This window comes from Pseudochaenichthys georgianus, chromosome 21, assembly GCF_902827115.2.
Source record: "Pseudochaenichthys georgianus chromosome 21, fPseGeo1.2, whole genome shotgun sequence".
Taxonomy (NCBI): Eukaryota; Metazoa; Chordata; class Actinopteri; order Perciformes; family Channichthyidae; genus Pseudochaenichthys; species Pseudochaenichthys georgianus.
The window spans coordinates 2128439-2149596 of NC_047523.1; the positions used below are offsets into that span (position 1 = coordinate 2128439).

General features: G+C 42.6%; 2 protein-coding genes and 1 long non-coding RNA gene across 3 annotated transcripts in view; 1 reads left to right on the forward strand and 2 right to left on the reverse strand.

Moving 5' to 3' along the window:
• Positions 1-21158, forward strand: part of LOC117466473 (nck-associated protein 5-like) — a 156694-nt gene that overhangs the window by 65818 nt on the left and 69718 nt on the right. The window lies entirely within an intron of this gene.
• LOC117466474 (uncharacterized) lies at positions 10972-13671 on the reverse strand. The gene is made up of 6 exons (XM_034109732.2): positions 13587-13671; positions 13394-13502; positions 12783-12861; positions 12536-12677; positions 12308-12435; positions 10972-11944 (listed from the first exon to the last, which is right to left on the reverse strand). Exons 1-6 carry the CDS (start codon positions 13669-13671, stop codon positions 11873-11875), a joined length of 615 nt encoding a protein of 204 aa, XP_033965623.1. The 3' UTR covers positions 10972-11872.
• LOC139435957 (uncharacterized) lies at positions 13684-14511 on the reverse strand. The gene is made up of 3 exons (XR_011645164.1): positions 14385-14511; positions 13980-14070; positions 13684-13752 (listed from the first exon to the last, which is right to left on the reverse strand). It is a non-coding gene; the product is annotated as an uncharacterized lncRNA (long non-coding RNA).

Genomic DNA, 21158 nt, shown 5'->3' on the forward strand with positions numbered 1-21158 from the left:
ACGGGTGGGAGATGATGTAGCGGGACAGGTGAGGACCGGGGCTGTGGGACAGGTGGAGGCTGTTGGCACACAGCAGGAGCTGCCGTCTGGTTCTGGGAGGCAAACAGAGCTTCAACAGGCTGCAGACATTAATGAGGTGACAGAGATGGACACAGACGGTGAGGGGGATTCTGACTGTGTTTCAGTTGCAGATAGTCTCTCTCATAATGCAGAGATATATTCTTTGGAAGAGATTAATGTCTTTTTAGATGAGTCCTTTGGCAAGGCAGTGGAAGTGAGAGACTTTTTCCCTGACACTAACAAGTTTCTTCACACAGTGAGCACTCTTCAGAAAGTTGTAGGGTTAGACCTGCTGGATGAAAAGAAACGCTATCGTCTCAGGAAGCATGTCACTAATATGAGAAAAGTTCCGAAAGGAAGCAAAAAAGGGGGGAAACTGAAAAGGTCTAAATAATGTCAACATGATCATGCAACACTGGGTGTCTCCTCTCTGCTGTGTGTACCTGTCTGTTATTTTTCTCTATCTCCTTCCTCTGATGCAGGCGTTAAGGGTTGCTTCTTTAAACATTAACGGGGGTAGAAGTGCACAGAAAAGAGCTTTAGTGCTGGAGGTCTTTAATCAGAAAAAATTAGATGTGATATTTCTGCAGGAAACGCACAGTGATAGCCTGGATGAGACGGACTGGGGGATGTGGTGGGGGGGTCAGTATGTACTCAGTCATGGCTCAAACCTCAGTGCTGGAGTAGCTGTTTTTTTCTCCCCCTCTCTAAATGTTAAGATCGTATCCAGCACAGAGAGAGTGACAGGTAGAGCCTTGATGGTGAAAGTGGAACTGTTAGAGTTCTTTTTCACTTTTATTAATGTTTATGCACCCAATCAGGGCCCTGCACGTGTATCTGTGTTTCAGTTATTAAAAGATGAGTTGGACACTAGTGTACAGGGGGAGTGTGTGATACTGGGGGGGGACTGGAACGCTTGCACTAATGTCACTTTAGACAGAATAGGACGGGAGCCGCATCCTCAGTCGTCCCTTTTACTGTCACAGGTGATGAGAGAGGCTGACTTAGTGGATGTGTGGAGGATGAAACACCCCTCTGTTAAACAATACACCTGGATGAGAATGCTAGATGGGGGCGTCAGTGCAGCCAGGCTAGACAGATTTTACATGTCTGCTTCTTCTATTACTCGTGCAGTGAACTGTCACATCCAACCGGTTGGTTTCACAGACCATCAGCTAGTTTCTTTAGATTTAGTTTTATCCAACACAGAGAAGCCGAGATCGTTCTGGCAGTTTAATGTTAAAATTTTACAAGATTTGACTTTTTGTGAGAATTTTAAATTCTTTTGGATCAACTGGAAATCAAAGAAAGAGTCTTTTCCCTCCCTGAGTCAGTGGTGGGAGGTAGGAAAGGCTCAGATTAGAGTGTTCTGCCAACAGTATACAGCCTACTCCACTGCAAACATTAGGAGAGCTATAGAGCAGTTAGAGAGGGAGATCAGAGAGTTAGAGAGTGTGTCTGCTCGAAATATAGAACAGTCCCTCCTAAAACAACAACAGCTTAACTGTTTTCTTCAGGAGAAGGCCAAGGGAGCCCTGATCAGAGCCCGTTTCATTTCCATGAGAGACATTGATGCACCAACCACCTTCTTCTTCAACCTGGAGAGGTCTGTGGGCCAAAGGAAGCAGATGGTATGTCTGCGTCTTCCTGATGGACAGGTCACCTCTGAGCCTGCTGAGATGAGGAGGCATGCAGTGTCCTTCTACACAGACCTGTTCAAAGCTGAGGGTTGTGACGTGGAAGCTGCTGATGAACTTCTTCAGGGTCTTCCACAGCTGAGTCCAGCCGAAAGTGACACCCTGGGCTCTGACATTACGCTGGAGGAACTGACCTCTGCGGTGACACAGATGGCCTCCGGCAAGGCTCCCGGCATAGACGTTTACCTGCAGACTTTTTTAAACATTTCTGGAGTATTCTGGGACATGACTTGCTAGAAGTGTTGATGGAGTCCTTTGGGAAAGGGACTCTTCCAGCTTCCTGTAGGCGTGCAGTGATTTCACTGTTGCCTAAGAAAGGAGACCTAACCCTGCTGAAGAACTGGAGACCTGTGGCTCTCCTCTGTACGGACTATAAGATACTGTCAAAGGTCTTAGCTAACAGACTGAAGGTTTTTATCGAACTTCTTATCGGTCCTGATCAGACATATTGCATCCCTGGCAGATCAATTGTGGACAATTTGTTTTTGATGAGAGACACTTTTGATGTTTGTAAACTGTATAATATAAATGTTGGTATTATTTCTATTGACCAGGAGAAGGCGTTTGATCGTGTGGATCACACTTTTCTGGCGGCCACTTTGCAGGCTTTTGGTGTTGGGAGCATTTTGTGTCCTGGGTGAAGTGTTTGTACAGTGATGCATGTTGTGTTGTGAAGGTGGGGGGAGGGCTGAGCAGACCTGTACCAGTTAAAAGGGGGATCAGGCAGGGCTGCCCTATCTCAGGCCTATTGTATAGTATTGCCATCGAGCCGCTTTTGTGCAGACTTAGAAACCGGCTGAGGGGCCTGTGTCTGCCAGAGTCAGCTCAGGCCCCCCCGGTGGTTGTATCAGCTTATGCTGATGATGTCAGTGTTTTTGTCCAGGGTCAGCGAGATATCCAGGAGCTACAGGACAGTCTAGCTTTGTACAGGAAGGCTGCTTCAGCCAAAGTTAATTGGGAGAAGAGTGAGGCAGTTTTGGTAGGTCAGTGGAGTTTTGAAAATAGGCCCAGTCTTCCTGGTAACCTTAGCTGGGGAAACAAGGGTTTAAAAGTCCTGGGAGTTTGGTTGGGGTCCGAGGACATGGTGGCACAGAACTGGGAGGGATTGCTGGAAAAGGTGCAAGCAAAATTAGCCAAATGGAAATGGCTGCTCCCCCAGCTGTCCTACAGGGGAAGAGTTCTTGTCGCCAACAATCTGGTTGCCTCGTCTCTGTGGCACAGACTGCAGGTGTTAACCCCACCGCCGGGCCTCATGAAACAACTGCAGCGGCTCCTCGTGGATTTCTTCTGGTCGGGTCATCACTGGGTGCCAGCATCGGTCCTGTACCTGCCTGTGGCGGAGGGGGGGCAGGGCCTCGTGGACATTACTGCAAGGACTGCTGCTTTTAGACTGCAGGCAGCTCAGCGGCTGCTGTCTGGTGCCTCTCCCTGCTGGCTGGCTATGGCCCGGCTGCTGTATGGTGCCTCTCCCTGCGCCTCTCCCTGCTGGCTGGCTATGGCCCGGCTGCTGTATGGTGCCTCTCCCTGCTGGCTGGCTATGGCCCGGCTGCTGTATGGTGCCTCTCCCTGCTGGCTGGCTATGGCCCGGCTGCTGTATGGTGCCTCTCCCTGCTGGCTGGCTATGGCCCGGCTGTTGCTCTGGAGGGCGGGGGGCTTTGGTTTTGATAAACACCTGTTTCTGCTGAAGGCCCCTGCGTACAAGATCACTGGACTTACACCTTTTTACTGCTCAGTCATCAATGCCTGGAAGATTCTGAGTTTTACCAGACCACCCGACCCCCGCCCTGGGATGTGGCTGTTTGAGGAGCCACTGTTTAACACTGGTTTTCTTTCTGGAACCCTTTTCTCTTCAGCCACCCTAAAGAACGCGTTCATTGAAGCGGGAGTGGTAAAACTTGGCCATTTGACGGGGGTCTCCATGGAAAAACTGGCTGAGGTGACGGGCATTCGATCAACCCGAGTTCTAGAGAACCTGGTAGATGAGGTGTGGCAGTCGCTGTCGCCATCCCACCTGACTTTTGCTCTGGATGCAGATCTGGCTGACCAGTGGAGAAAGGGACATGATTATGTTTTTCCTGCCTTGAGTGTGGGTCCTGCGGTGGGGGAATGGAGAGAGGAGGATGGTCTCCTGCTATCACTGGGGACTCTAACACCTGCAAAGTTCAGCGCCTGCAATGGGAAGAAGCTATACCTTAGCTGCGTAAAGGTGTTAAACCTCGGCTCGCTTGCAGGCGTCAGAGAGTCGAGGTGGACGGATGTGTTTGGCTTGGGCTCTTCCCCTCAGGGCAGCTGGCGGATCCTGTATAAAGCTCCGGTTGAAAAACGGATGGCTGACATCCAATGGCGAATTATACACGGTGCAATAGCCACTAACAAATACAGAGCTCATTTTGACCCAGGCACAAGGGGAGGCTGTCCGTTCTGTTTTATGGCAGAAACATTGGAGCATTTAGTCGTGTCCTGTCCCAGATTGGCTGGTCTTAAAAAAATGTTACAGGGGTGGGTGGAAGGGTTCGGGGAGGTTTTCTCCATACCACTTTTTGTCCATGGCCCCAAATACATCCTGAAAAAGAAGGAAACCCTACTGTTGATGAATTTCTTGTTTGCTAATGCAAAATTAGCAATCTGGAAAAGTAGGAAGAACCAACTTGCTGGAGTGGGATGGACGGATGCAGTGCTCTGTTTGAGGGGGCTGGTGGCAGCGCGTCTGAGGGTGGAGCATGCGTACTATACGCTGATCAATCACCTGCAGGGGGTTCTGGATGTGTGGGCTGTGGGGCGGGTTCTGTGCTCGCTGGGGGAGAAGGACTCTCTCATATTGAAGTTTTAAAGGATAGGTGTAGTTTTTGTTTTTAAAGTGTATAAAAGAGGATGTTTTTAAATGGGTAAAACGCTTTTCAAATGATATTTATTTGGTAGTCATGAAAATCTGTTTATTTATTTGATTGTGTAATGTTTTAGTTTTGTTCCGACTCTGTTGCAGGGTGGGTGTATGTTTAAAACAAATGCAAATAAAATTTGTTTTAAAAATCAAAAATCTTCTTCTTCTTCTTCTTCTTCTTCTTCTTCTTCTTCTTCTTCTTCTTCTTCTTCTTCTTCTTCTTCTTCTTCTTCTTCTTCTTCTTCTTCTTCTTCTTCTTCTTCTTCTTCTTCTTCTTCTTCTTCTTCTTCTTCTTCAGGTAGACAAACATCCCTCAAATGCAACCATTGATTGATGTCATTTTGACGTGGAATGTTTCCTCTGTGAACGGGCATAGTCTTCTGAGTGTATGTGCCGGGGAGATCACAAAAGTTGCTGTTATGCAGTCCAGCAACCTCTAGGCCTGACACAATGCTGGTTTCAACGACCTTCCTTTGACCCATAGTTCTCAGCAGAATGTTTGACCTTCTTCCTTGGAGGTTAAGTTTGTTCATAAGGCCTAATGTGCAAAACGAAGCAGTGCTGTCTGGGTCAAGAAATGCATAGGTATGCACTGTTGTGTTCCCCTTTTTGGCTTTAACTTGGACTGGTACTATGCAGAGTTTGCAACCATCTTCACCGGCCCCAGTAAGGCCACCTGTCTGAATTGAGGCTTCAGCAGTGTTTGCAGATGCTTCTTCCATGTCCTTCCTTTGTTGGTAGATGTGCAACATTCTGGGGTGATTTAGATTGCATATGTTGCACCTCATTCGTTTCCTGCAGTCTCTACTTATGTGTCCTTTACACAAAACAAAGACCATTTTCTTTAAGAAATGTGAATTGTTCATGATGTGTCCTCCTTCCTAACTGTGGACACATCTCCAGAGCATGTTCACCTCTACAATACAAGCAGTTTTCTACAGTGCTTCCGTCATATTTATTTTCTGTAACTTCCACGTTGGTTGCAAAGATGCTTCCACTTTGATGAGGCTGTGGCCTTCTTATGTCTTTGCTTACGGGAGGGGGGTCTTTAATGTCCCCAAATATGGGATCTGTAGCAATTTTTACTTGCCTTTCAAGGAATTCCACAATATCCTTGAAGGCAGCACTTTGGTGTTGTTTCTCCTGGATGTCACATGCTACAGGTCTCCATAAATCCCTCAGCCTAGATGGAAGTTTCTTTAAAATGGCTAGCATGTTTGCTGGAATGTTGAGCTCAAACATGTAGTTGACATCTTCCATCGCATTGCAACATCCTCTAAGGTAGACTGTGTATGCCTGTAGAGCCCTTGTGTCCTCAGCCCTTATTAATGGCCATGAAAGAGCCCTTTCCATGTATGCTGTAGCCATTGTGAATCCACGGTCTGAGGCCATATGTTGGCAACTCCGTACAAGGTCTCTGGGCAGTCCTGTTGTATATTGCTCCAGATAGTAGAGGCAGTCTCTGGGGTTATTGTTTTTGCTTTCAATATTGAATTTGAAAGATCTCACAAATGTTTGGTACTGAAGTGGGTCACCATTAAACACTGGAATGTCTTTCTTGGGCATGGATGATAGACACTGTTGCTGGATTAATAAAGCGGTTATTTCATTTAGTTTTTCCATGACTGAAAATATATTGCACTTGTCACTGTTGCTTGTGGCAGTTGCTGGATCTGGAGATGCTACATGTAGATGTCCATCTAGATTCCTGATGCCTGCATTGGGTGTTAGGGGAGCTGTATCAATGTTAGTGACAGCTCTGTCTGTGGTGGTTATGATTGGTTGTTTTAATGGTACAAACTGTATTTCCCTTTGTCCCGTTTCAAAATATGACTGCATGCCATTGGATGATATAGAACAATTAGCTGATCCCCTGGGAGCTGCTAACACTTTCATGTTTGCAATGGTGGCAGCAATGTTCCCTTCTAATTCCATGTGCTCCTTTTTCCTCCTCAACTCCTGCTCCTGTGCTTCCAGGACATGTTCGTCCTTTAGGAGTTTTCGGAGTACTTTCACGGCTGCCACTGCCTCAGCTTTTATGTGTGCAGATGCGGTGCTGGAAACTCTTGATCTTGAGCTTTGCCTGCTTTTTCTGCTACCAATGTTTGATATGCTGTCACCAGGTTGTATATCATCTTGTGCGCTTTATGTAGCCTTCATGTTTGACGGGGGAAAGAGAACGTCCTGCTGAGCCTCAGTGTGTTCGAATTGCTCCTTGACATCGGCGGGTGCCTCGTCTGGTAGAATGAGAGGAATATCTGTGTTTGCAGCGATTGGTTCATTGACAGTAACATGACCTGTTTGCAGAAAGGGCCTCCTCCCTGTTTCCAAGAGCCTTTGTTGTACATCCTCAAATCATTGTTATGTTTTGTTATTTGTTGAAACCAGTTATTTTGTATTTCCAGGTCGTCTTCGGAAAGCAACATAATAACTGATTCATGTGCTGTTTTTGCATTTTCATATTGAGGAATTAATTTGTCCAGTTTGAGTTTAACATCCTTTGCATTTTCATCATTTTTCATTAGATGTTTGATTTCCTGTGTGCGCCCTTTAATCTTCTGCACGTTTGACTGACATTCTTTTTTCAGTTGTTCGGTTTTGCAAGCGAAGCTTTACTAGTAAGCTTGACAGTCCTTTTTTCCATTCCATCGTTTGTGTCACTCATATTGGATGCAATATGTGTGGTGCCTTTATCATTCAAAGTAACACGACAGTGTTCACTGGTATGAAACTTAAACCAGCGGGGCCCGGCCGCCACAGCAAAACAAACAATTCGAAAACTTACGTCGCTCACGGCATAACAAGCACACTCAACAGCCGCTCATAGCACAACACGCGCACACAACAAAAGCCAAAGTCCCCAATGGACAAACGGTCACGCTTCCCAATCTTCCAAACTGTGTCCAGCAAAAATACACAAGAAAGGAAATAATCACGCCAACCGCTTTCAGCTTGTTGTGCGCTGCAGTCAATGAGTGTCCATCAGTGAGTCCTCGTGGCTACTCCAATCCATATCGATTAGGGAAAAACGGTCCGAAGGTTCCAAAGGTACAGAATGTTAAGTCCGTTATTCGAAGCGTCCAAGCGATCCGTAAGCTTAGGAAGCCGGCCAGTCCGTCCAGTTCGGTCTCTGATGCGAATCACCGTTGTTTCTGTTGACTTAATGTGGCGGCTCAATCCCCAGTTACGTTTGAGTCGCCGAGAGGCTAAACTTGGCTATAAACTGTGACGCGTTTTCGAAGAGAAAGTCCATATTGAAGCAATATAGTTTTAAGGATATTTAATAAACAAAATCAAAACATAGTAACTATGTTTTGAAAACGGTCAACAGAAAAAATGACAGCACAAGCTCACCCTCTGTCGTCCCACTCGACATGAAACAGGTGACTTAAAGAGACAAACCCCACCCATGTGACAATTACCGGAAGTGCTCAACAAACAAATAAAAGTGACGTAAACAAATAATAATAATACAAATAATGAACTTGGGCTAAGTAGCATTATGGCACCTCCAGTAAGTCTTTCCTCACTATATTTGTAATGACTAGGTTAGCTAAGTTAGCTAGCTAGCTTACAGCAGATCTGCAGTAACATTAGACAACACACTCTCACTCCCTAAGCGTCCAATAGCGACGTTTGGTCAGTGTCCGTGGCGTCCAATTGTGACGCTCCTAGGCTCCTTCAGCGTCATAAAGGGACGCAAATAGCTTTCAACTGATTGCAATGTATTCCCATCTGCGTCGGGATTTGACGCTCATGGAAGCACGGCATTCGTTTATGTCGGCTGCCCTTAAAGGCAATGTGAGCGTCCATTCCCATTGGATAACGGAGAATTGTACACCCGGAAGTAAGTATTCCTCTTACTGTCGATTGATTTTACAGTGATATCTGCACTACTCATCGACTAAAAAACACCAGATTATCCTTGTTAATTACACAACATTGATTGGTTTAAATTGTGTGCAATGCTTTTGTATTTTTCCCCTTCGATTCAGAGAAACAAATATTTTTTCTGAGTAAAGGATGGCAGAAGACACTACACTACCCAGAATCCCCAGCTATCGTTTGGACTACACCATGTACTCTGTTTGACAAACCCCTTTTTTTCACCATTCATTCCGATGGCTGGCGTCTATGTCACATGATCTTCAAATTTCTCCCTGCAGAAAAAGAAAACATGGCCAAACTTCGTTTTATTCTAGGTGGAAAATGCCTATTTTAAAGTTAGTTTGGCCATTAAAATGCATTTTGATGTCATTTGATGCGAGAAATATGAGTTGTTATTTCAGATTATGTGTGCAGTGGATGTACATGATCTTTAGTTTGCTAGTTATTACGAAGATTACTTCAGGAAATCGCAACGTTTTCATTATTACCAAGGTGGTTGCTAGGGAAGCTGCTATCGATATTATTTCTGTTATGTTGTGTAACTGTTTAATGGTGTTATCTGTATTGCTACCCCCTTCCTCGTCAATGTATAGTGTTGGTCCACAGCCTAAACATATTAGTTTAACAAAATCCGCATCTAAAGATAGCCTACGTTATTTTCCCCCTGTGCAATTCCAGTCTCACATCTCACAGCACATCGTCATTAACAAATACCGGAAACAGACCGAAAACATTTAAAAAAAATAATAATAATACCTTATTCCGAGTGTGCTTGCTTTTCTCTTTGAAAGTCATCACATAACGGCATTGTAGTACACGGTTCGGCTGCATTACATATTACATATCTGCCGTAGTTCTGTATTTATAGAGCCCTGATGAGAAGACAAACATGAGGAACTAAAAACGTGACGTGGATCATAAATATATCAGCCATTAAACAACATCTTACATTTCTTTTCACACAATACGTCTCCTTGCAGTATCAACACTAATTCGGCTGACTTTTATATTTGATCCAATTGGTAGATAGGCTGTATTTACACCATAAAGGTGCACAGCTGATATAAAGGGACATCTGGTGGTTAAAGCATGTTATTGAATTTAATTATTTTTATTATTAGATATTAATACGATCCCTATAAAGTATATTCATTACTCGTTATTCTCTACTAATAGTTAATTAAAGACTGTATGTAATGACTATTTTGCACATCCCTTTCAAGATTTCAAGATGTTCTAAGGTTTATTGACATATCATATAGGCCTACACAACTGTGGTGTAGTTCTGCACTGAATGAAAAACTTGGGTCGCAGGTTCCAGAATAGTGCATTACAAGACATCTATCAATATTTGTGCATACCTCCAGCAATGTTAACTATGTTGAAGCACTTATTTTAACTGATATTATACATAATGTATTATACTCTTATAAGATGTATGTAGATATTTCATCTCCGGCCTTGTCAGGTATTGAACAATCAATAAATAAAGAACACAGAATTGTTGAATATAAAACACAGAATGTATGTGATTATACTAAATGATTTTCAAATAAACACAACTGCATATTTAACTGTCTGTTACACATGCTGATGTAACGCAAATGTTCCAACTTGGGATCAATAAAGTATATCTTATCTTAAGCTGATCGATGGCTACTGCCATATTTGCACAATGTGCCTCTGAACCTTGACAAGTGCATGTTTCAGGCTTATCAATTAATGTAATGTTATCACAGGGGTCACACACATAAGACCAGCTGTTAAATAAAGCTCTTCTGACCTTAGCTGGCATGTGGGTACACACTAAAAAATGCTGGGTTAAAAACAACCCCATTTGGGTAGTTTTTTAACCCAACGCCAGGATCAAGATTGGACCAACCCAGCAGTAGTTAATTTGACCCAACGAAATGGGTTGTGTATTTTAACCCAGCAGATGGGTTATACATTTAATCCAAATGCTGGGTTAAATTAATTACAGCCCTGGGTTAATTCTACCATAGATTGGGTTAAATATTACACCCAAATGCTGGGTTAAATTAATTACAGCCCTGGGTTAATTCTACCATAGATTGGGTTAAATATTACACCCAAATGCTGGGTCAAATTAATTACAGCCCTGGGTTAATTCTACCATAGATTGGGTTAAATATTACACCCAAATGCTGGGTCAAATTAATTACAGCCCTGGGTTAATTCTTCCATAGATTGGGTTAAATATTACACCCAAATGCTGGGTCATAATAGCGGCGATGGGTTAATTCTACAAGTTATTATCGTCATGTTTTTAATGCAATACCCATGTCTCTTAAACATTTAAATTACAAACCCTTTTAAAATACATCCTATATTTGGTCATGCAAATAATATAATATGCAATAAACGCTTTTAAACAATGTTGGAATCTTAGAAAAATATTCATTTTATTGTTATAACAATTGACAGTTCAATAAAGTGCAAAAGATTCAGTTCACAATAAAGGGCAAAAGATTCAGTTCACAATAAAGGGCAAAACTTTCTTTAAACAAAACTTAACATTTATGCATGTACAGTACAGCCTGTAAACAACACAGGCTGTGTTCTGTGTGTTGTTTACAGGCTGTACTGTACATAACACACATTAGAACAAACACATCATAACAGCATCCAGATCTACAAGCTCATAGCACTTTGTGCCACGCTATGAGCTTGTAGATCTGCCCTTTCTAAATCTCAAAATCTTTGCTTCTGGTTTGAGAACCACTAATAGCAACATACGTTTTTTCAGAAATTACTGGTTCATATACTGGCCATGTAAACGTTACAAAGAAAATCCTCCAACATGATCACAAAAATGTACTGCTCCTTTAGGTGATCCGAACGACAGGAAACTAAGATGTGCAAATAAACATTTTAACAATTTATGCTTCCACCATTTAGCTCTTTTAACTCAGCACACAACTTGCTCATAAAATACTTTGAGCATTAGGTAGTATTTTGAACATCACACACACACACTTCAAAAATCCTGCAATATTTGATTTAACCAGATAGAACCCTATTCTGAGCCAAGCAGAAGAAGAGAGAGAATAGAACAGGAGGACCAGCAGAAGAAAAGAAAAGGATCAAGACCACAAGTCTACTTGCAAGCAAGTATTGCTGCACGCAAGGACGTCCTCTCCTCCCTTGATTTCGTACACTGCATTTTGGAAGAATTTCCATACAGCTTCACACTGCTTTGTGTAGTCGATGTCAAAGATATAGAATACCTTGAAACAGACATCGACTGCCTGAAGCAATGTGTTTTGTTCCAACGCCTCCCCATCAAGAATAACGAACGCCTGAGAGGTGTGCCAAATATCGTTTCTCAGGGACAGGACATATGGTTAAGGTCTTGACACCTTCGCCTCATGGAGTACTCCACCAAGTTTGTTCCAACCTGAGAAAGAAATAAAGAACAAAAGACAAGATAAATTAAACAAAGTAAAAGATTGTGCAAAAGCAAAGAGTAAGCAAGATTTGGCAGTGGCTGATAAAATGCATATTCAGAAACAATGTTCTGAATTATTCTTGAGCCAAGGAATAACAGGCAGTCAGGCACATTCTTAACCACTTAAACTGGACCTGGTTGGCTCTGTACTTTAGACCACTGTTTTCCATCTTCACCAAATCTCTTTGCCAAAAATAGCCGATCTAGCTGCCATTTTTGGATAATGTCCCCGCCACCCCCCCAAGAATATGGATGCTGGGTTCAAGTGATTAAAAGAATAACATTTCCCTTTAGATATGCAGAGGGACTTACAGGCTTATGATCGATGAAGGCCAACTTAGACTCCTCGATAGTGTACCGGAACACTTTTCGGCCAACCCTGTAGACAGTTGGTGGAAGCAGTGTTGGTAACTGGCTCAGAGCAAGTTCCCCCAAACAATCTGTAGGAAGACAATGTTATAGGTATGTGGCATGGCATATCTGTGAATTGGTCATTTAGTAGCAAAATAAAGTCTGCTGTACAATATAACAATGTATTACCGGGTGTTAATCCATCAAGCGACGAGATAAGTTTCCCTTCCCGTCTCGCCAGGTGCAGGATCTTGTCTTTAAACAAAGGTAGCCAGGTTTCGAAGAGCTTAGGCGCAGCCTCTCTATGTAGGATCTGAAAGTCCTGTGCAATCTAAATGAAAAAGAAAATTCAATGTGGCAGCTGACATACTGATAAAAGATTGTTATAAACAATGCATCCACATCATATGTAAACATATACTCCTTCCTAACTTACCATGCCTGGAGTGAATAGATGTGGGAACTCTTGGCGGATCCCCTGAATGTCCCACCCGTTTTCCCTTAAAGACTTGGCCCTGTTTGATAGTTTGCAGAAAGTACAGCAGTACAAGAATGTTAAAAGGATAACACAAAAAGCCCCGAGGGCAGTTGCAGACAGGTGCTCTTGTATGGCAGTTTTGGAGGGTAAGGAGTTGCACTTTCTTGATGGCTGGTGGTAGGGTGTTCCACATGTTGGTAGCATAATAGTAAAATGCATTCATCCCCATGTTTGTGTCGATTATGGGGGGGGGGGGGGGGAAGAGTAATGGAGCTCCCACTGGTGTTGTGCCCTTTTATTTTTGACAGGTACATGGCACTGGTCCCTTGAAAACCAGGCCCATTGCAAGTTGCTGTACTCTGTCCTCCCCTGAGCCATCCCACTATAGCATCATAATGAGCAGGGGTTAGGTCATAGGTGTGAGAGGTCTAGTAGTAGTTTGTTTTGAGAAGTCTGTAGTTCAGATTTGAATGACTTGAGGTGCAACAGTACCATGATGAGGTGCATGCATAGGCAAAATGACATTGAATGAGTGCTGCAGCTAGTGTCCTCAGTGCATTCCTACTGACCTGTACACTGCTGTATCCTGCATGTATTGCTCCACCTGGTTGAGGGGCTGCAAATTGTGTTTCAGCCATTCTTTACACTGTATGGCTCTTTCTTCCGATATGGTACATTCTATAAAAGTACACATAAGGATATTAACAATCTCAAATTATGTGTCTGTATTGCTTAAACAAATTATTCAGTTCCAACGATTACCTGGTATGAATGTCCTACGAGTGCCAGCTTCACTACTTTGTGGTGGTGTCTGCTGCGTGCTCCGTGACCTGGCCGGTTTTCTCATCCTCTTTCTGGCGTTCCGAAGCCTCTCTTCGAGGAATCCAGTGGCTGGGCGGTGGTTCCGTCCTGGGGTGAACCAGTATCCCTGTCAAGAAATGAAAGTCTTTGGTGAATAGAGATGAGGCACATTTTGATAGCGTGGCGACAACATGTGGCTGAGCCATCTAGAACAGGGTTTGTCTGTATGTCTGTCTGACAACACCGGGCATCAAACAGCACAGAAGTCCAGTACTCTGGTGCTGGGAGATGAGTTATATTGTGTTCAACTGACTGTTTTAGCATCAATTCCTCAATAAAATCTTAATTACTTACGAAGCCACTGCTTGTGTCCGACTCGTCCTTCAAGGAGGGAAACCCATGAATCAAAGCTGCAGCCAAGGCCTTTTTTGTCTCACTGGTAGGACTGCAAACACAGAAAAACTAAATTACCAGCAGAGTCAAATTAGATCTTAAGTATTTCTAAAACATGTGTTGCACCCCAGTATAATGGCTGTAGCATATTCTGCAGCTAATAGGCATCCTAATAAATTAAAAACACTACTGAACGTGTGTTTTGGTACATGTGTTGTGCATGTTTATGTTGGTGGTCTAGGTAAATGTGAGACTTGAAAGTAGTGTCCCGTCTTATCTTTTCCCCTGAAAGAAGATTCATATACCTTTTTCAAACCAACATAACATTCAGCAAAAACAAGAAAAACCCCCACTATTTTTAATTACCTCTCTCCAAACTTCTCCATGAGGTGAGATACCAAAATACGGACAAGGCACTTTCTTTGCGAAGGGATGATCACATCCTCATCAAGGCTCCCCAGGATCAGCTTGCCTTCAGTTGAGCCTGTGAGAATCTGGCAGATATCCTGAGAAAATTGCAAGAAGGGACAACATCACAGATATCGTTTATTACTCTTTAGTGTTGATTAAAGAAAAAAGTGAAACCCAAGTCTTAAAAAGTGGAGCTTACAAATTGTGGAATTATATGTAGTGTTTGAGGTATCATCGCTGGTACGACAGGTGCCGTTTGGTCCTCCATGGAGGGTGGAGTTGTGGCAGTTGGTTGTACATCAGGACTTGTAGGTGGCACAGCAGGTTCAATCTAAACAGAACCCAGATTAATGTAACAAACAGTGACAGCCACCTAGAATTGCCGGATGAGCATCAGTAATGTAAATCAGTGTACCACACCAGCAGACTCAGTAGACTGCACACAGTATGCATTGTGTGAAAGATATGCACCACGCCAAAGTTTTGATAAATTCAGAGACCTGTGTAAAGTATGGTTTATATTGACCCCTAAGAGACACAAAACCACTCAGAAACCCTTCACCCGAGTGAATGAAAAATGCGACAAGTTTGGACCATGCAGATCTGCGGCAAATTGAAAAAGATATAAAACAAACATGTAACTTCTTAACTGACAGTGACTACCCGTCGCCGTCGGGTGGAAACCGTGTATGTCCAACATTGTTCCGTTTATAATTTTTTACATTTTAAAATTGTGAAATAGCCAATCGACAAGCTCTTGACGTTGGGAGCTTGTAGATCTATTTGTACTACTTTTGTACAACACTATGACGAATTAGTACATTTAGAAATATAAAAAACATAGTTTAAATATGGAGACACAAGGTTTCTGCCCAACAGCAACGATATGTAGACAGATGAAACAAAAAATACTTACTGTACAATTGATCACATCCATCCCAGTATTTACAGAAACATCCCAGTACTCCATCGCATGATCATCCCTGTAGTCGAAAGGCACCTTTTAAGCAGCATTTATAGCTAACCACTAAACAAATATGGCAGGAAAAAATGGACTTGTCGAGTCAAAATGCTATTTACAAAGTGTCATACCACTGTACTGGTGGCAGTAAACTGATTTTCTAAAAAAGTCTATAGCGCAGTGAAATGTATAAACTGTCATCAGTCTCGCTGAATGACTTCACTGCATGTAGGGGATGGTGATCAAGCAGCTCTCTCACATCAACAGCTGCCAAAACTTGAGTGGGAATCACACTGTATGCAAAGAAATGCCTATCAAACCATTGTGTTTCCCACTTCTGTACAACAAGTTTTATTGTTGGTGTGTGTGATGTTTGGTCTAGTACTAAAATGGACTTTATGAGACCAAATTGGGGCTCTCCATCTGGGTCATAAGACAGGAATACAGTCATGCCTGCTCGATATGCAGTTCCCTTAAAGGTAACCGAAGCTGGTTCATACAATTCACTGAAAAGGGGAATGCCTGTTAGACCACTTTCGATGTCTTTAACTCCCTCAATGTTGGCCAGAAAGGTAGTGTGCCCTGGACCAACTTCTGTATTGTGGCTCAACACAGTTCCACACAGCAAAGTATAGCACTGCGCTATCTGATGGCGAAAGGCCATGGTTTTGCAAATGTTTCGGAAATTGCATGTTACATGGCTAACCCGTTTAAAAAAGTTGTGTTTCGCTTCGAATCTCATAGCCCAAAACTGAGTCAAGGGTCCGAGCTTTTGAATGGCTCTTGGGTAATGGAGCATGAAGTGGTGTTTTGGCAGCAAATAGTGAAGAAGATAGAGCTCCAGGAAGAGAGAGTGATGCTCTTCAAGGATTTTAGCTAAGTACAGTGTTGCTTCAACAGTAAGAGAAGGAGAGAAGATGAACTCCATACATAACAGTAACAGTAGGAGAAGTTTCCATTCCTTGCAATGCATGGGGACCAGGTCACCTATCATTGTCGGCAGCAACCTAAGTAGGCACCACATTTGAGCTGCTGATTGATGCATGGCGCCTTTAACCTTTTTTAGATCATCCTTACTAATTACAGAAGGTTTGTTACCCTTATCACAAAAGCCGTAGTCAAAGCTTGTGATTCTGTAGTTTAGTTTGTCAAGTGTTAGATGTTTCTGCTCAATCAGCGAAGTTAACACAAGCTTGACTTCATATGGCCCTACGCCTTCCAGTATATCATGCATGATGTCAGGTGCTATGTTGTCGGTTACATGATAGAAAGACAAGTCATTCAAGACACTGTCTCTATTCAGGCCTGTCTGGGAGCGGTCGGCTGTACGCAAATCTGCCTCATGACTATTGACATCACGCAATAGTGCAGGATCTGCCAGCGTCTTGAGACCTCCGGGCATCCTTATGTATTCTGCAAAACCGACACATATAATTTCCAGAGAAGCTTTCAATATAGCCAAGCATGGCATTCACGCCCAAATTGTCTCCCACTACCTGGACCACTGTAAACCTTACAACACCTTGAAAGTTGGGGGTATCAACAGTGATGCCATCCCTCTCAAGACACCTGATCTCTTCCACAATAGGGCGCAGCACTGCATCAAGGCCATAGGTCTTAGCGTCATCGGATTTGTACACTGCTAAAAGGAAGTGTGACTGCAAACTTGATAGCAGGTCTGGTGGCAAGCTCTTTAGGGTGAAATATATAAATCCTAACTTGTGAACCCCAGTCTTAGACCCAAGCGGATTGACTGTCTCACAATCATCTTGGTAAATCATAAGTGGGATCGAAACCTCTTTTAATAACAGTGGATGCATTTTACAAAACTGCCCATCAAATAAATCTTGAAGAGCATCACTCTCTCTCTGCTGCCATTCTTGCATGGCCTGTAAAACCCCAGGAATTTCAAGTAGCTTGGTTAGAAGGCGCTGCAGCGGAATACGCTGATATGAATCACGAACTGAGACTTGTCGCACAGTGCCAGTGGCAGAGGCTCTTTGCTGAACAAAGCATGCCCCCCCAGTGAAAATCTCCTCAACTGGCTGAATGAAGTTTCCTGATTTAGCAAAATACTGCATCTGTTTATAATCTGTATCAAGTCCTTTGAAAGGCTCGGCTAATTCCAAGAACTCCAGCCCAAGCTCTTCTACCTCTGGGCTTTGATCAAGACCAAAATGACGAAATAAAGACATAGTCTTTGATTCTAGTTTGCCCACAATATCACCAATTAAACTAGAGGTGTGTTGAACCATAAAGTTTAAGTTAGAGAATGTCAAAGAAGGTTTAGACCTCAGATGAGCTAAAAAAAGGGCTACCCGGTTGGTCATGTCATCTTGCCCTAGTTCATCCCATTCATCCTCAACTCCCTGTACAGGCTCATTGTCAGCAAGCTGTATGTCAACAGGCTGGGCTGGACCTTCAAGGGGATCATCGGGAGTATCACTTTGGTTTTCATGCTCCTTTAATAGGTGTCTTCTATAAGACCTTATAAAGAAAATGTTCTACCACAACCAGTTTCACTACATTGGAAATATGTTGATGAATGGTTTACATGATGTACTGCACGTAAATGTTGAAAGAGAGTCTTGGCATCCCCTGGAATTTGCCTTTTGCATTTAAAGCAAATATATGCCATCTGCTCACAAATTTGAACAAATCCTCAGAATTAATATGCGTGTGTGGGGGAGGGGTGTAGCCTCTCACATCTGCAGTGATCTAACTATACTTACAAGTCCTCTAAATGTTTTGATCTGCTTGCTGTGAACGTAAACAAAAACATGTTCTTACCTTTAAATCTATCAATCAATCAATCAATGTTTATTTATATAGCCCAATATCACAAATGTTACATTTGTCTCAGTGGTCTTCACAGTGTGTACAGAATATCAGTATGACAATACGACACCCTCTGTCCTTAGACCCTCACATCGTACAAGGAAAAACTTCCAAGAAAACCCAGTTTAAAGGGAAAAATGGGAGAAACCTCAGGGAGAGCAACAGAGGAGGGATCCCTCTCCCAGGACGGACAGACGTGCAATAGATGCCGTGTGTAAATTGAAAAGATAATACATTTGCAACATAGGTAGTCCAAATGTTTGGAAATGCATGTGTGTATATAATAGGAAGATGAATCCACGAGGATATCCATCCAGGACCTACGATCCAGGACCACAGCCACGACTCAAGATCCAGCGCTCGCGATCCAGGACACAGGACCGCAGGATCATCCATGACTCCGGATCCCAGCGTATATAGACACCAAAAGAAAGACATTTGGGGAAGCTGGGTTAATCGGAACATGAGAGGACACAGGTATAGACAGAGAGAAGGAAGAAGTAAGATGTCCCCCGACAAACTAAGCCTATATCAGCAAAACTAGGGGCTGAATCTAATCAGCCCTAACTATAAGCTTTATCAAAAAGGAAGGTCTTAAGCGCACTCTTAAAAACGGATAGGGTGTCTGCCGCCCGAACACAAAATGGAAGCTGATTCCACAAATGTGGAGCTTGATAAGAAAAGGCTCTGGCTCCCATTGTACTTTTAGAGATTCTAGGAACAACCAACAACCCTGCATTCTTGGAACGCAATGCCCTAGTAGGACAGTAGGGTATAATGAGTTCTTTAAGGTAAGATGGCGCCTGCCCATTAAGGGCTTTGTAGGCGAGAAGAAGAATTTTAAATTCTATCCTGTGTTCTATAGGGAGCCAGTGTAAGGCAGCCAGAACCGGAGTAATGTGGTCCCTTTTCCTAACTCTGGTTAGTACACGAGCCGCAGCATTTTGAATCAGCTGAAGCGACTTGATTGACTTCTTGGTACTCCCTGATAATAAAGAGTTACAATAATCCAGCCTAGAAGTAACAAATGCATGGACTAGTTTCTCTGCATCGTTTTGAGGCAAGATATGCCTGATTTTTGCAATGTTACGTAGATGGAAGTAGGCGGTCCTTGAAATTGATTTTATGTGGGCGTTAAAGGATAAATCCTGATCAAATATAACACCAAGATTCCTTACAGTCTCACTGGAGGCCAAATTAATGCCATCCATAGTTAGTATGTCTTTAGATAATTTGTTTCGTAGATTCTTCGGGCCAAGTACAATAACTTCAGTTTTGGTCGTGTTTAACATCAAAAAGTTTAAGGTCATCCACGTTTTTAAGTCCTTAAGGCAGTCTTGAATTTTATTTAGATGATTAATTTCATCAGGCTTGATTGATAAATATAGTTGAGTATCATCCGCATAACAATGAAAGTTTACAGAATGATTCCTTATAAATATTGCCTAACGGAAGCATATATAATGTGAACAAAATAGGTCCGAGCACTGAGCCCTGTGGCACTCCATAGCTAACTTTGGTTTGCGTGGAAGATTCATCGTTAACACGTACAAACTGAGAGCGTTCAGATAGATAGGACCTAAACCAGCCTAAAGCAGTTCCCTGTATGCCAACTAAGTGCTCTAGTCTTTGCAATAGGATATCATGGTCGATAGTATCAAATGCAGCACTGAGATCGAGCAAAACAAGAATAGAGACAAGTCCCTTGTCTGAGGCTATTAGAATATCATTTGTGACTTTAACCAGAGCTGTCTCTGTGCTATGATGTGTTCTAAAGCCAGACTGAAAATCTTCAAATAAATCATTGTTTTTTAAGTAATCACACAACTGTTTGCGACCGCTTTCTCAAGAATTTTTGAGAGGAACGGAAGATTAGAAATAGGTCTATAGTTGGCTAAAACCTCTGGATCGAGGTTGTGCTTTTTAAGAAGCGGTTTTATCACTGCTACTTTGAATGATTGTGGAACATAGCCTGATAATAAAGACATATTCATAATATTTAATAAGAAGTGCTAATTAATGGAAAAACTTCCTTCAACAGCCTAGTTGGAATAGGGTCTAACATGCACGTTGATGGTTTAGAAGAGAGAATCATTGAATGTAATTGTTCAAGGTTAATGGCTGAAAAGCATTCTAGTTTACTATCTAGTGTAATATTAGAACTTACGATTCCGGGAGCTGTTGATAACACTATACTGGTCGAAGGCAAGAGGTCATTAATTTTGTTTCTAAGAGTAACAATTTTATCGTTAAAAAAGCACATAAAATCATTACTACTGAGTGCTATGGGAATAGAAGGCTCAATCGAGCTGTGGCTCTCTGTCAGCCTGGCTACAGTGCTGAAAAAGAAATCTTGCATTATTCTTATTCTCATCTATTAATGAAGAGTAGTAGGCTGCTCTCGCTTTACGCAGTGCTTTCTTATATTCATTGAGAGTAATATGCCAAATTAAACGAGATTCTTCAAGTTTAGTGGAACGCCATACTCCTTTCAAGTTGTCTAGACTTTTGCTTTATTTTGCGGGTTTCGGCATTATGCCATGGAGCTAATCTATGTTGTTTATTTCTTCTTTTTCAAACGAGCAACAGAGTCTAATTTTATTCGCAGCAGCATCTATAGCACTATCAACAACATGATCAATTGGGGTGGTGTACATTTTGTATAGTTTCCTCCCTACATGCAGACATGCTATCGAGTTAAGTATTGGTGGAATCTCTTCCTTAAATGTGGCTATAGCACTAACAGATAGGTTTCTGCTGCAAGAGCTTTTTGACTAAGGCTTTGTAGTCTCGTAACAGTACTTCAAAAGTTACTAAGAAATGGTCGGATAAAGCAGGATTATGCGGTTCGACTAATAGTTGCTCAATTTCAATACCATAAGTCAGAACAAGGTCGAGAGTGTGATTATAGCAGTGGGTTGGTTTATTTA

What these genes read in the sequence shown, in the direction of transcription:
- LOC117466474 (XM_034109732.2), bottom strand. Translation starts at nt 13,671, where the DNA reads ATGAGAAAACCGGCCAGGTCACGGAGCACGCAGCAGACACCACCACAA. An exon ending in TCGTAGGACATTCATACCAG is followed by an intron (nt 13,503 to 13,586) that starts GTAATCGTTGGA and finishes GTACTTTTATAG; the next exon opens with AATGTACCATATCGGAAGAA. An exon ending in ATCTATTCACTCCAGGCATG is followed by an intron (nt 12,678 to 12,782) that starts GTAAGTTAGGAA and finishes TTTTTCATTTAG; the next exon opens with ATTGCACAGGACTTTCAGAT.